The 12917-nt window shown below is 38.9% G+C and overlaps 1 protein-coding gene across 8 annotated transcripts in view; it reads left to right on the top strand.

Annotated features, from left to right (window-relative positions):
• LOC104688987 (myosin VIIA and Rab interacting protein) overlaps positions 1-12917 on the top strand; it is a 209909-nt gene that overhangs the window by 146285 nt on the left and 50707 nt on the right. For 5 of the 8 annotated variants that reach the window (XM_039549147.1, XM_039549146.1, XM_039549149.1 and 2 more), the window contains exons 4-7: positions 9486-9622; positions 11300-11383; positions 12002-12099; positions 12423-12503. In XM_039549147.1, coding sequence (XP_039405081.1) covers positions 9486-9622; positions 11300-11383; positions 12002-12099; positions 12423-12503 — 400 coding nt within the window. The remainder of the gene's footprint in view (positions 1-9485; positions 9623-11299; positions 11384-12001; positions 12100-12422; positions 12504-12917) is intronic. The other 3 variants (XM_039549151.1, XM_039549148.1, XM_039549145.1) reach the window with 1 other exon arrangement.

Raw genomic sequence — 12917 nt, 5'->3', positions numbered from 1 at the left:
AGCATGTTGTGTGCATGGGAGTGTCATAAATTTACTGATGGTGAAGTATTGATAATTCTTATGATTTGCCTAGAAAAGTATCTGGTACCAGATGGCCAGGACATAAAATTTCTTTCCTTTGAAAAATACTGGGATATTGAAAATGCATTTTATCGCAAATTAAGATGGAAAAAAAAAGAAAAATTTACATGAAATTTCTGGGGGAAATTACTTACAGGGGAAATATTTGTTTCAGAGCTAATATTTTTGATTTTTATGATTTTTGCGTCATGAAATAAATTCCTTGGATCATATACAAATGTCAGGAATGTATCCTCACAAAAAGCACTTTGAAGCGAACACATGGAATGTTTTATTTCTGCAATATCCACGCATTGCAGCTTTTACAGAGGGATTTGGACTTGTTTCCATTCAGTTTCAAATATCCAGTGGTTACTTACTTAATTTTCATCTGGGTTGACAGGTAGTATTAATGAGCTGTGTAAAGATCTGCATTTTAATGAAAGGCTTAAGAGGGAAATACTTGGCAGTGTGATGAGGAAGGAATTTCCAGGCACTGAATGAAAAATGTAGAAGGGCTGAGAAAAGAAGGGGGCAAGTTCTCTCCTTCCATTTACACCTGTGGTGATGAGGACTACAGACCAATTTTGGCCACTGAATGATCTGCAGTAGCTGCAGTAACATCTGGGGCTCGTTGCACACCAACCCAGAAGTGAAAGCAAGAGTCAAATGAATAGAACTGGGCTTTTTGTGTGGGTGGAGTTGGTAGTGTTATGGATATGACCATAAGGCTCCTTGTGAATGACAGGCTTCATGGTTCTCTGATGTGGCAGAGCTATTTGCTGATCAATAACAAGGTGTAACATCTGAGTGCCAATGAGAGACACTTTTAACCTCATTTATGAAAGTGGCATCCATGTAATTGTCAGTTTAAAGAAAAGATGGAATGAAAATAGCCTACACTTAGTTTGACCGGCTCGTTCTTTCTAAAGAGTTGGCAGTTTCTATGGTGCAAGTGTCAGCAAGACTTTGAGGGATGTGTGACTCACAGCACTGTATAGCCCAGATTCAGGATCAGTGTGGCATGTCTGGTGCTCTCAGTGCAGGATGTCATCCACAGGGACTGCGCTGTGCTAAGTCACATCCCCACAGTTACATTTGGCTTTCATGAAAGAGTGCTGGTACAGCCTCAGCTTATCCATTCTGGGTCTGTGCTTACAGGACCATATAGATCACTTAGATATTTTCTTACTCATCCCAGGGAAAAAACAGTGGGAATGATTAGATGACTAGAAAACACGATCTGGGATTATCTGGGATTTGTTAGCCTTTTAAAAAAAAAGGAAAAACAAAAAGAGCAAACATCTTAAACTGTCTTGTTTAAATAGAAACAAGGAAGGTTCAGCTTAAATGTTAGGAAAACCTTTCAACATTAAGACAGGAAAACATCGGTGCGTGTCTGGGGAGCTCTGCAGCTTCAGCAGTCATTAAGAACAGGCTGCCTGTATATCTGCTGGGAGTGATAGAGGTATAGCTCATAATGTTTGGGGGCAAGGGGAACACCAACGTGATCCCATTTCTTTTATGGCATAGGGCTCTGCCATGGTATCTTGAAAGCAGCAGTAACTTGTACTGCAAGCTCTCTGCAAACTCCCCTGCAATGCAGCCTTTTGAACTTTATGGTTCACAAGTCAACTCTGAATAAATAAGCATCAGTTAAATGAGGCTCACTTTACAAAGCAAAAATGGAGAAAGAATATTCACTAATGACTGTAAGACATGGCAAACATCCTTCTAAGCATGTTGTTATGGCAAAATTTTATTAGCTCATGCTGAGATAATGTCAGGAGCTGTATTGGATGTGGCCTCTTACATCTTTTACTGCTGGTAGATGCCTGAAGAGAGGTCCTGCCCCTTCTTCGGTCACTGCTTTAACTGCTGTTAACTCTCCACAATCATGCTGTCACCCCTGGAGTTTATAGTCAGCTAAATTACAGTGAAGCACTGGGTTTGAAAACCCTCTTCTTTTTAAAAATTGACTTTAATAACTGCTGCAAAATCCATATTTCACTTGGGTTACCCTAAAACAAAACACTCTTACTGGGAGCAGCAGGTCATGTTGATCTGTCAAATACACATTTATTTGTGAGTCAGGGGGTCCTGACATACAGTCTCACAGGGAAAATACAGGGCAAAATAGCTCAGTTAAAGGCTGACGTGTTCTACTCTTGTGTCTGTTTTCTTACTGGAGGAAAGAAAGACTAGCACAGAGATTACAAATTGCAATTAATCTTTCTCTTTTTTTCTTTTATTTAATAAAACATGGGCTAAGTCTGTGATTTTCTTAAAAGAGGGGCACTGTATCTTCTCCATTCTAGTTTTCAGAAAGGCTGTTAGAGGCACATGCTCGACTCCAGATTTTTACATACTGATTACTGTCCAATAATTGAATTACGTGTTTAAGGATCAGCAATCTCATGGTTTATTTTAACATAGATTAGATTAGATCAGTCTACCACTGGGCATATGAGTCAAAAACATATGGCACAGAGAAATGTCTGTGAATGGAGAAAGGGTTTTTAGTGAATTTCGCATACCATATATTTAAGATATTTCTCCTTTTTTAGTGACTTTTGAAATATTACCTGGTAGAGGAAAATGTGACTCTACACGAACTTTAACTCATTTTGAAACCAGCACATTACTTGCTGGTTTTCCTCAGCCTTTCTACAATGCCTGTATTTTCACTAAAGCTTTTTTCCGAGTTTTGCATGCTGGTGTTACAGAGCTTTGTTGCAGCATCTCATGTCAGGGCATGTATGGGGCATCCAGAGAATTAAAACATAGATGTTAAAGTGAAGAAAAGTGAAGCATCTCTATATGGCAAGTAGCTGCAGACTCTAATTGTCAGAGAGTTTTGAGTGGGCCAGAACTATGCCTAGATTGAGATGAAGTATAGCCAAATTTATGGAATGTAAGTCCATCCATATGTGTCTTTTGAGACTGGTTTGGTGTAATGTCAACTGACAAGTGCTGAGTGTGCTGAAGACAGAGTCTCTGTTCACTTGGAGCTTTCCTGTCATCTCTTCCATGTCATTTCCAGTGGCCAGACACAGAGTATGAGGCTAGGTGAGCCTTTTATTAGAGCTAGTATGGCTCATTATCTTATTTTTATGAACCAGTAATCACTTCCTGTGGCCTGCTTCATAACACAGCGATTCCTGCACTTTTGCACATGCTGCTGTGAGCAATCCTTGTCATGTCTCTTTGGAAAGGCACTGAGACTTGGTTTAAAGGGCCAGGGTGGTAAAGATTTTGATACTACTCTCAATAACCAGGATTAGGTGAACTTGTTACAAGTTTTGGTCTTTTTTCCATTCATGAAGTATATATAGGTTTTCTGTGTAAAACCAACTTTGTTTCTCTGATCCAACTTCTTGACTTCTGATTTTGAAGGTAAAGGAGACAATAAGGAAATTTGAGGGTTGCACATACTGCTATCTTTTGTAAACAAACAAATCTTTGTTTCCTCTCTGCTAACCTTAATTTGTCATTTCTTGTATGTTGCTCCATGTTGAAATTTAAAAATCCAAACTGGAGCAGTGAACTTCTCAGTGAATGGTTAGGAGGATGTGTTTTTTTAGGAAGTGCCCTATGTAGTACCATCCTGTTGGTTGAGCTCTCTGAATAATTAACCTACTGTTGCCTGCAGTGCAGTTACTGGGCCAAGTTCATTTCTGCTGGCACAGGAAAGTCATGATTTCACTGGGAGGGACATGGACAGTTGTTTTGTTCCACTTGGGAGAAAGAAACATGGTGTTTTCAGTGGGGTAGACAGTTTTCTTTCTGGGGTAGATGCTTTGAATCGAGACAGTCTCCCCTCTGATGTTACCTGGATTTTGCTGACTGCAGAGCAGTGTATTCACCGTGCCCTGCTGTGGCCTTTCCTGGGACACACCTGCGTGGGTCAGTGTGCTGTGCTTTGACCTGTCACAGTGTAATCCGTGTGCAGCCCTCTGCTGTGGATACTTGGAGGAAGAAGTTTTCTGGAACAGCACTTCTTGAGAGATAGGTGACCTGTAGAATGCCATCAAGAGGAAAATAAATTGGATTTAAACTTAAAGCTTGGGAAGGAAGTGTCACAACAAGTTAGCAATCGTCTGCTGGGATAAATGATTAGGAGCTGTTGTTTGTTTTTGAACAACTGCCTTTCATAGACACGGAATAGATGCGAAACAGTTAGGGAAGCCGCCTCTTGAAATGACATGAGCTTGGTCAGAACTCCTGTTCAGGGCTTCAGGGTGCTGAACTTTCTCAATATATATGGGGATTTTTAAGTCTGATTTTCAGAGAACTGAGCATTGGCAGGATATTCATGTGTGTAGTGATTTTGTGCTATAATGATTCATCCTGAAGGGAATGAAGGTGAACTTGGAAGTAGGTTTGATTTCACTGAAATGGAAAGAAACTGAAAACCTTTAATTCAACAGTTTATAATGAGCAGTACATTACAAGCTCTGAAACATCAGCCCAAAAGAAAAAGCAAATATGCTATTGGCAGAGAAATAATAGTTCAGGATGTTGAGTTTGAAGAACTTTTACCCCAAAAGTAATAAATAAGAAGTGACAGGTTAAATCTTAATTGTTTCTCTGGGCACCAGGTTGAGGCCACTTTGTGCTGGGAAATGGAAACAAAGGCCTTGAGCTTCATATTGCGTGTAAGTCAGTGCCAGCAGAGAGCCCATATTGGGGGGGCTGTGACAGGCAGCATGCCTGTCACAGCCTAGTCTGTATTAGCTGGAGTTTCCCAAGCACTGATTCAAAACATGGCACTAATGCAGCCTGAGGGAGATGGATGTGCAACTCCTCAGGAGGGGCCAAGGCTTCCAGGATGTCAGTCCCGCAGCACCACTCACCCATCTGTGAGGAAGCATCAGGGTTAAAGGCAAGAATGTTTAACTGCAGCATGGCTCTGTCTCCAGCCCAGCATTTGGCTAAGCAGGTCTGCTCTGGGGGAGTCCTTCCCACCGGTGCCCAGCTCTGACAGAGCTCAGTAGTCAGTCTTCTCCTGGCTCCCACCCCTCCATCACTTCACTCCTGGCTGAGCCTCTAGGCAGTTCAAGGAGCCTAGGAAGTACTTTCAAAGAGTGAAAACTAAACATTGATGTTGCTTTTCCACTGACAATTTGCATTTCTAATTTTTCTTAAGTTTGATATGCCTCCCTCCTCTTTAAGTTCAGAGCCTCCCCCCCAGAGCAGCAATTCTGACCTGTGCATAGTCCCATATTTCAGAGATGGTTTTGATTGGCCTTTTAAATTTTCTTAATTTTTAAAAATTGTCACATCTGCAAAAGTAAAAAGGTCCAAGAATTGTAAAGCAGCTCCATTCCTAAGTGAAACGAATCAATTGCTGAATGCAGATCTTGACTGCCCTGAGGCTGGATGTTGCAGTAGGTCATGGGCACAGCAGAAGCACAGGATGGCAATTGAGGGACTAGAATAGTTTACTGGCCTGAGTGTCAGCACAAAACTATGGAGAAATGTTAACATAGGTATGAAAAGCTGAAAAAGGAGGCTTCCTTATCCAGTGAAAGTCAGTAGCAGGAAAAATCCAAGTGATTATGTGTTCACGCTGACAAATAATGTAAGCATTTGTTAGACTTCAGGAAGCACCTCCTGACTTACAAAAACTAGACTGCAGCTCAGTAAGTGACAAGTTTGTCTTGTGGGGGGAAACGTCTCTCAAAGTCCATGGAAAATGAAAAATGGAAAAATGTTGCTATAAAACACTTCTTCATAGTCCAGCTTGTATTATGAATACATATTAAAGTCATAAGTATTAAATTGGTACTATATTTTAGAGAAAAGTTCTTGCAGAAGCTTCATATTGCCTTTAGGCCAAGTAAAGCCTCTCAACTTTTTAGAAGAAAAAAGAATTAAAGTGGTAAATCAGTCACTAAAGAATCTCTTATGTTTTGAGTACTGTGTGAGTGATGTGTTTCATGTGATGATCTTCTGGTCATCACTAATAATGAGGGAAACGGTTCATGTCTCCACTCCCCAACACAGCTGGTGTACTTTTTTCTTCAGAAAAATGCTAGAACTTTACTATTTGGGTGTTTCGGGTGAAAAGTGTACCGAAGACCAGTTGTAAAGATTATAGTGGGCTTATCCCTTCTCATGGTGCTGCTTGATTAAGACAAACACATTGTGGCACTTAGAAAAGGACAGAGGCTTTAGAATACTTGTTCAAGTTTTATGTTAAATCAAATGCATCTTCCTGGCTTTCACACTTTCTAGTGGGACAGAATTTTAAAATCACAGTATTGTCTTCTGCCAAAAGCATGTCAAAATGCAACTCAAATCCATGGCAATATTATGTAACATAAATAATGTCCTTAGTGTTTACAGCTATTTAGCAATAAAGACATAGCAGTCTTTGTGGCACAGAAAGAGCGAGAAATGCCTTCAACCAGTCCTGCTTCTTTAAAATGCAGACAAATAATATCCTTTAAGTGTGAACTTCCATTTCACGGACAGAACTTGTACACTTTCATTTAAAGCTAATAAGGGAAGTTTCATTCCAACAATTTAATGCTAGCACTGTCAGAGTCTTTCATTATTCTGGACTCATGGACTGCTTTTGCAGAAAACAGCTTTAAAATATAGGCCAACATTAAAGGATTTTGAAATGAGTTGAAAATGCTCTTATTCCTCTTTTGGGTGAGTCCTTTATTTTAGTATCTATAAGAGAAGTTCTCTCTTCTCCAAATCCTTTCTCCATGGGAGGAATCAGCAGGGACATTGTAACTTACTTGAAAGTTAAGAGGCTGAAAAGCTTTAGAGGAGGCATTGTAATCTGTTATAAAACATGTTCAGGACCTAGGCATAGATTTGGAGTTGTTGGTAGCTCTCCAGCTCATAGGAGGGAAGCATGAGATGATTAGATTACTAACAAAGTGTTAATCCCACAGCAACAAGGAAATCTGAAAAAAAAAAAAAAGAAGAAAATCCTTGTGTTTACACCAGATTAACTACTACGAAGAGGAAAGCATCTCCTTTCATGGTTGCTTTGAGATGTATTATCTCTATCCTTTTGACTCTTCCAAAGTCCACATATGGAATATGTTATCATTACTAATAAAAAACCTGTTTTAGTTGCAAAGCATTCTCACCTCATCAAGAAATCAGTTCTGTTAGCTTTCTGCTTTTATACAAAAAGTATTTCTCAAACCCAGAAAAACTTGATGACACAGGGAAAAAGATGAGGAAACAAGCTTGCAGTGAATCACATCTTTTGTTTTCCCAAGCTGCCAGGTCAACATTCATAACTGGTTGTCTTAACTCACACAGATTGTCCAAAGACAGGTGACTCTATTTTATCTTGTCACTCAGTCTGAATATTAAGAACTGTGTCTACTTGGCCTCCAAGATGACAAGTTTAGCGTTTTGAGGTAGTGTAGCTGAGGTTACTTGGTAAACATGCTGAGGGATTTAGTAGGGATCTTCAAAGCCCTAAAACAATGTATTTGAGGACTCCCAGTGCTGTGAGTCCCCCAGTGGTGATGGTGCTGCAATACTTTTCTGTGGACAGCTTGTAGAATGCTGCATTCACTGGGCAGAAGAGCATCCCTTCTGGTCAGTACCTCCTGCTAAGCCAGTTCCAACCCAGTCATGCAGTTTTATCCTTCATAATGATTGTGACTGTGCTATTGACTGAAATCTTACCCTGTCAGACTCTGTAGGAACTCAGTGGACAAAAGTGAGTAAAATTCAGCAAGCGGAAGACATAGTATTCTGATGCAGTTTACATGAGAGCAAGTGCTTCCTGCCTATAAAGGACGTTTTCAAAAAAAAACCACAAAAGGATTTTTGCCCTTGTCACATGTTAGTGATATTTGTATAGTGGTGAATATTGGAACTAATCAGCCTCCTGGGATCCATAATTAGGCTTGGGATATTATGGTGCAAATAGATATTAAAGGGCTAATATTCTTACATTCTCTGTAAATATCTCTTCTGCATCTACTTGCTGAGACAGAATGCAGAAAAAATAGGCTTCTGTTCCATTATGTGCTTTTTCTTCAGTTGTCTTCTGTAGAGCAGCTAATGTAACTTTAAGGGTTCACAGTTTGAATACGATAGGCTTCATTGATTTTTAATTTCCCACTGCTAGTGTTTGCTTCTAAGCACTTTCCAGTGATGACAGACAAGTGGACTATATCATGATATTCTGCTTTTCATGAAGTGGATGTTCCTTTTTATCAGTATACTGAAACTTAAAACGTCTGGATTCAGACTGGAAACACATAGTTGAACCCCCAGGCTCAGCATGTTTGTTTGTTTGTTACTATCTCCTGAGGTATGGTGCTGAGTAAGAGCTACATTGCCAGTCTGTCAGTAGGTGACAAAACAAAAATCATGCATTGTCACTTGCCTTGCAATTCACAAAGAACAATCCAGAGTCCCTGAAGGAAAATTTAAAGGTGACAGTGAGACTGTCATTCTATTTTGTTTTTCACACGTGGCCCCAGGTTTAAAAAGTGGAGTTAAATCATCTAAATATGTTAAAGTCTGGAAATGCTGAGGGTCCAGCACTCCTGATGGCAACATCATTTCTTTGGAGTTCATATATTGACACTGAACACTGACATTAGCCTTTTGTTCTCACAAATCTGCTGTTAAGAATAAATCAGCTTGAATTTATAGGTGGAACCCTAGGATCCAGCCCCAGTGACACCCTCAGTAGGAAATGTACAGGTCTGCGGTGGATTACCCTGCAGCCACCTGAGGTGGCTGTTGCCTGGGAATATGGCACAGGTTCTCTCCATGCACTGCTGAAGGAACAGGTGAAGCAAGTTGCCACATGCCACACTGGAAAAAATACAGAGCTTGCCGGATCTCGCAGTTTTATAAAGTATCTGAGCTCTGGGGACAAATCCGTTAAGACGAATTATTGTTGTCAGTGATGCTTCCTGTGAAAAGTGAGAAACCAAACTGCAGCTCATTCTGCTTTGAGGTCTTCTGATTAGGCTTTGTCTACTCTAATGTTTTCCACAAATAAGAGCAGTGATGTATTTTTATGTAAATGGAGGGGGTTTACGGCACACTGATGGGCTTGTGTTCTTACATTATCTGTAAATCTGTGTAAATGAAGGCTATTTTTAAGTCCTGTGCTGTTCCAAGGCTTGTTTGTATTTTACAAGAGGTAGTAGTGTGAGCATTATAATGTAAAAGGGGAGATCACCTTGTCTGATAGTACCAAAAACCAAATAAACCTTTGAGTAATATGAAGAAGATATTTACTTACCACTTAACCTGTTGGGTTTTTTCTTGCCTTCGTATACCAGACACTTGCAAAGTACAAACAATAAAGAAGTATTCAGGAATTAATAGGTTTGTGATCTGAGGTCTAAAATATTTTTTTTTCCACATTCATTTGTTGTAGAATCATTCCAAATGTGTGGTTTATCTTTCTGTTTTAGGCTCCTAAGGACCCAGTCTCTGGATTGGTATTATAATAATGTCAAAAGCCGCTTTAAGTGCTTTGGAAGTGCCAAGGTCCTGAAGAACTTGTACAAGAAGCATAGACTGGAGAGTGGAGTTTGTCCTGATGCGATAGGTAAGAACAGCTGTCTTGATTTCTTATAAGATTTATTTTTATCTACTTTAACACACAAGCTGAGACAATGGAAATTCTGAGACTATTTCAAGAGAGATTTTTTTAACACAGTTTTCTTTTTTGCAAAAGAAATATCTCAGTGGAGAAAGAAAAGGATGAAGTGTCTAGAGAGCTATTTAAGAATTCAAACAATGTTTAATTGTAATTATGTCACTGATACAGAAGAACTGTCTATAAAGTAAATTGCAGTTTGTATTCTAGCTTGTGTCCCAACATTTATCACAGTTCTGAGTAGTCAATGAGTGAGAAAATAATTTTGCTTTCAACATTTGACCATAGGCATATTTCTGTGGTGTTTGAAGCAAAATTTGATTAACATGAGATACATTCAGTATCCGAGTTGGCGAAAATTGAGATTTCCGTACTTAGAGTTTTGCATGCTTAAGGATCTGAAACTGGGTACATTTTATTTTTGTATCGATGTTTGTAAATAGGTAAAAGATACTGATAAAGTATTGACATCAACCTTTTAAGTGAAGGCATATTTCTCCCCTAACTTTGCTGTTCTAATGCCCCACCCCATAAGAAGAGTGATTGGAGATAGAAAATGGAATTGAAGAAGTAGAGCTTGGTGTCATACTGGCAACTTCAGAAAATACTTAAAACACATCTCGCTGAATATTTACATTTCACTGGATTTATTGGACCAGATAATTTACTATTGTAATTCTTTCAAAATTTGTACAGAGACTGTAATTTTTCTATAGTCCTTACTTTGTTTTTTCCTGAAAATACATAGGATGGTATGTAGACTTTCTAGTCCTGAGTGGAAATTTTAGGTGTTTATTATGAAAATTGACGTAAAAGCTTCTAGGGAGAAGCGACCTATTCACTAAGTTGTCCTTTATCAGTCTTTTTCCTTTTTCATTATCAAGTTCATATTTCTTGAAAAGATTCCTTAACGACTGAGAACAAATATGTATGAGGACAAGCAAATCTGTTTCAGTTAAGGCAGAAGAGGGACAATGGAGGTAAAAACTGTGGCAGTGGATGCTTCCAAAGTTTCTTATGATGTATTGCTTTTATTTAAACCGTAGTCTCAGTGAATGGGTGCTTGAATGGAAGTGTGAACGATGCAGTGATGAGTTGCAGTGGCATGTGCGCTCTGGGTGAGACCTTTCTAAGGAAGGCCTTGGAGTCTAAATGTCATTGCTAACTTTCTTCTACTCTCTGGTGTGACTGTTACGTAAACCTTTTGTTCCCTTTGAAGATAAATACTAGTATGCATCTCTGGGTTTTGCCTTGTTTATACAGCATTGCCCTTTAACATGTAGAATCTATTTCTACCCCAAATGTCATAGTAAAAGCAGATTCTCAGTATTTAACTTCTACCATGTAAGTTTTATGCCTAGTAGCATCTTCATCTCTTTTTTACTGTAGTAATAGTTTTTCCATTCAAAATGAATGAGAGGTCTTTGATATAAAAGCAGTCATGTTTTGTACGAAAGGTGATGCAGTCATTCTTTATCCAACAGCAACAGCTAGGAGGAATTTTCCAGTTATCCCTCATTGTGTGTGCAATTCCACCATATCTTGAGTGAATATTCTAATCTAATAATGCCTCTGTTGTTAATGGGTACTTCTTACAATAACACATGATTCTGTCTTTCTTTTTAGCAGAAGAAAGTTTGTATGAAGGAAGCTTTGAGAATGAGGGAAGCATTTGTGGCAGTGACTCTACATTCTACCAACAGACAGAAGGTATGCTGCTAAAAACTCTGATTAAAAAGCAGTCCTTACACTTTCAATTACTGGACAAGTAGCTTAGAGTGCTGGTAAGTCTTGTCCACAGATCCAACAATATTTTGGCTGAACCATTCAGCAAGACACTAGAAGTCTTTCGCTTACCATGCTGTGATATCTTTCTTCAGCATTACACCTACTACATGCCATTTCTAGTGTGATTTTCTTAATGTTCAGTTTTTGTTACTTCTTTCCCATTTCTTTTTCTATGCTCATATATTTTTTTCATTCTCTTTCTTATATTTTGTTGTTCCTGCTTATAAGAACTTTACAAAATTCCTTTCAATTATTCCCTCCAAACTATTTTGCTACAGTCTAAAATAAGCAACATAAAAATACTAAATGTTTTATTGTATCTAAGATTTACGTTAAAGAAGAAACTTAGAGATTGCAACAGATTTCTCCGTCTGAAGTTTTTCATTTTACTGTGCATAATTATGGATTGAGGAAATAACTTTTTCATGAACAATATAAGTTTTGAATGTGTGTCCAGAATATGAGTTTGAATTTTGCAGGTCATTATGCAAAATGTGAATAGATAAATTACATGGTGGTTTTATCTTATTCTTCATCTAGGACACAGCATGATGGATACCCTTGCTGTGGCCTTACGTGTTGCCGAGGAAGCAGTGGAAGAAGCTATTTCTAAGGCAGAGACCTACAGTGACAGCCTGGTAACACTTTCCAAAAAAATGTGTTAATTTACATAAGAGAATCATGTTTCTTTTAATATGGGTAGTGGTACAAACCAAGTAGATAAAAACATGAAAAAGTAGTGACTATCTCATGATATATCTAAAGGGTTGGGCATGGGTTTTATTGACTGGTATCCAAGATGCACATTGCATTTCAGAAGGTGATATGCACTTGGAGTGCCTGTAAGTTCCTTCCCACAATGCCAATAGGGCATATTACCCATTTCCAAATCTATACATTTTCTGTGGGAAGGCTGTTTTTATGTGATTTTAGCAAATAACAGATATCCATTTTCATGCAGGACAAGCAGAATGAAGCTTGTTACTTGCAGGAGCACAAGGAGGACCTCATAGAAGAGCTGGCCACAACCATTGTGCAGAAGGTATGGCATGCTTATTTTCCCTAGCCTGCTTAATAGCCAAATCACAATGTTTTGCAGCTCAAACTCAGCTAACAACAAAAAGGATGACACCAACGTAGAAAGTAAAGTAAATGGACTATGGCAGTATAGGCTTCATCAGCGATGTCTGACAGAGATCAGTTTATAAGTAAGATCAATCCAGTGCCTAACCTGATGCTGTACATGCTCAGAGCTGAGCGGTGTCACTCCCTGAGGTTTGTGATGTCCTTTCTTGGAAGGGAAGGCCCTTACCTGATGGAATTTTACATCTTTATTTCACAAAGTTTTCTAGAGGCATGGCTCTTGACCATATACATCACTTCCCAAAAGACATAAAGTTTGCCAGTGTAAAGAAGTGTGACTTCTGACCGTACCCTCTACTGAACCCTGCATCTG

The sequence above is a fragment of the Corvus cornix genome, chromosome 2 (assembly GCF_000738735.6).
Source record: "Corvus cornix cornix isolate S_Up_H32 chromosome 2, ASM73873v5, whole genome shotgun sequence".
NCBI classification, from domain to species: Eukaryota; Metazoa; Chordata; class Aves; order Passeriformes; family Corvidae; genus Corvus; species Corvus cornix.
The sequence above is the reverse complement of the archived record's forward strand: the minus strand, read 5'-3'. Positions and strand labels throughout refer to the sequence as shown.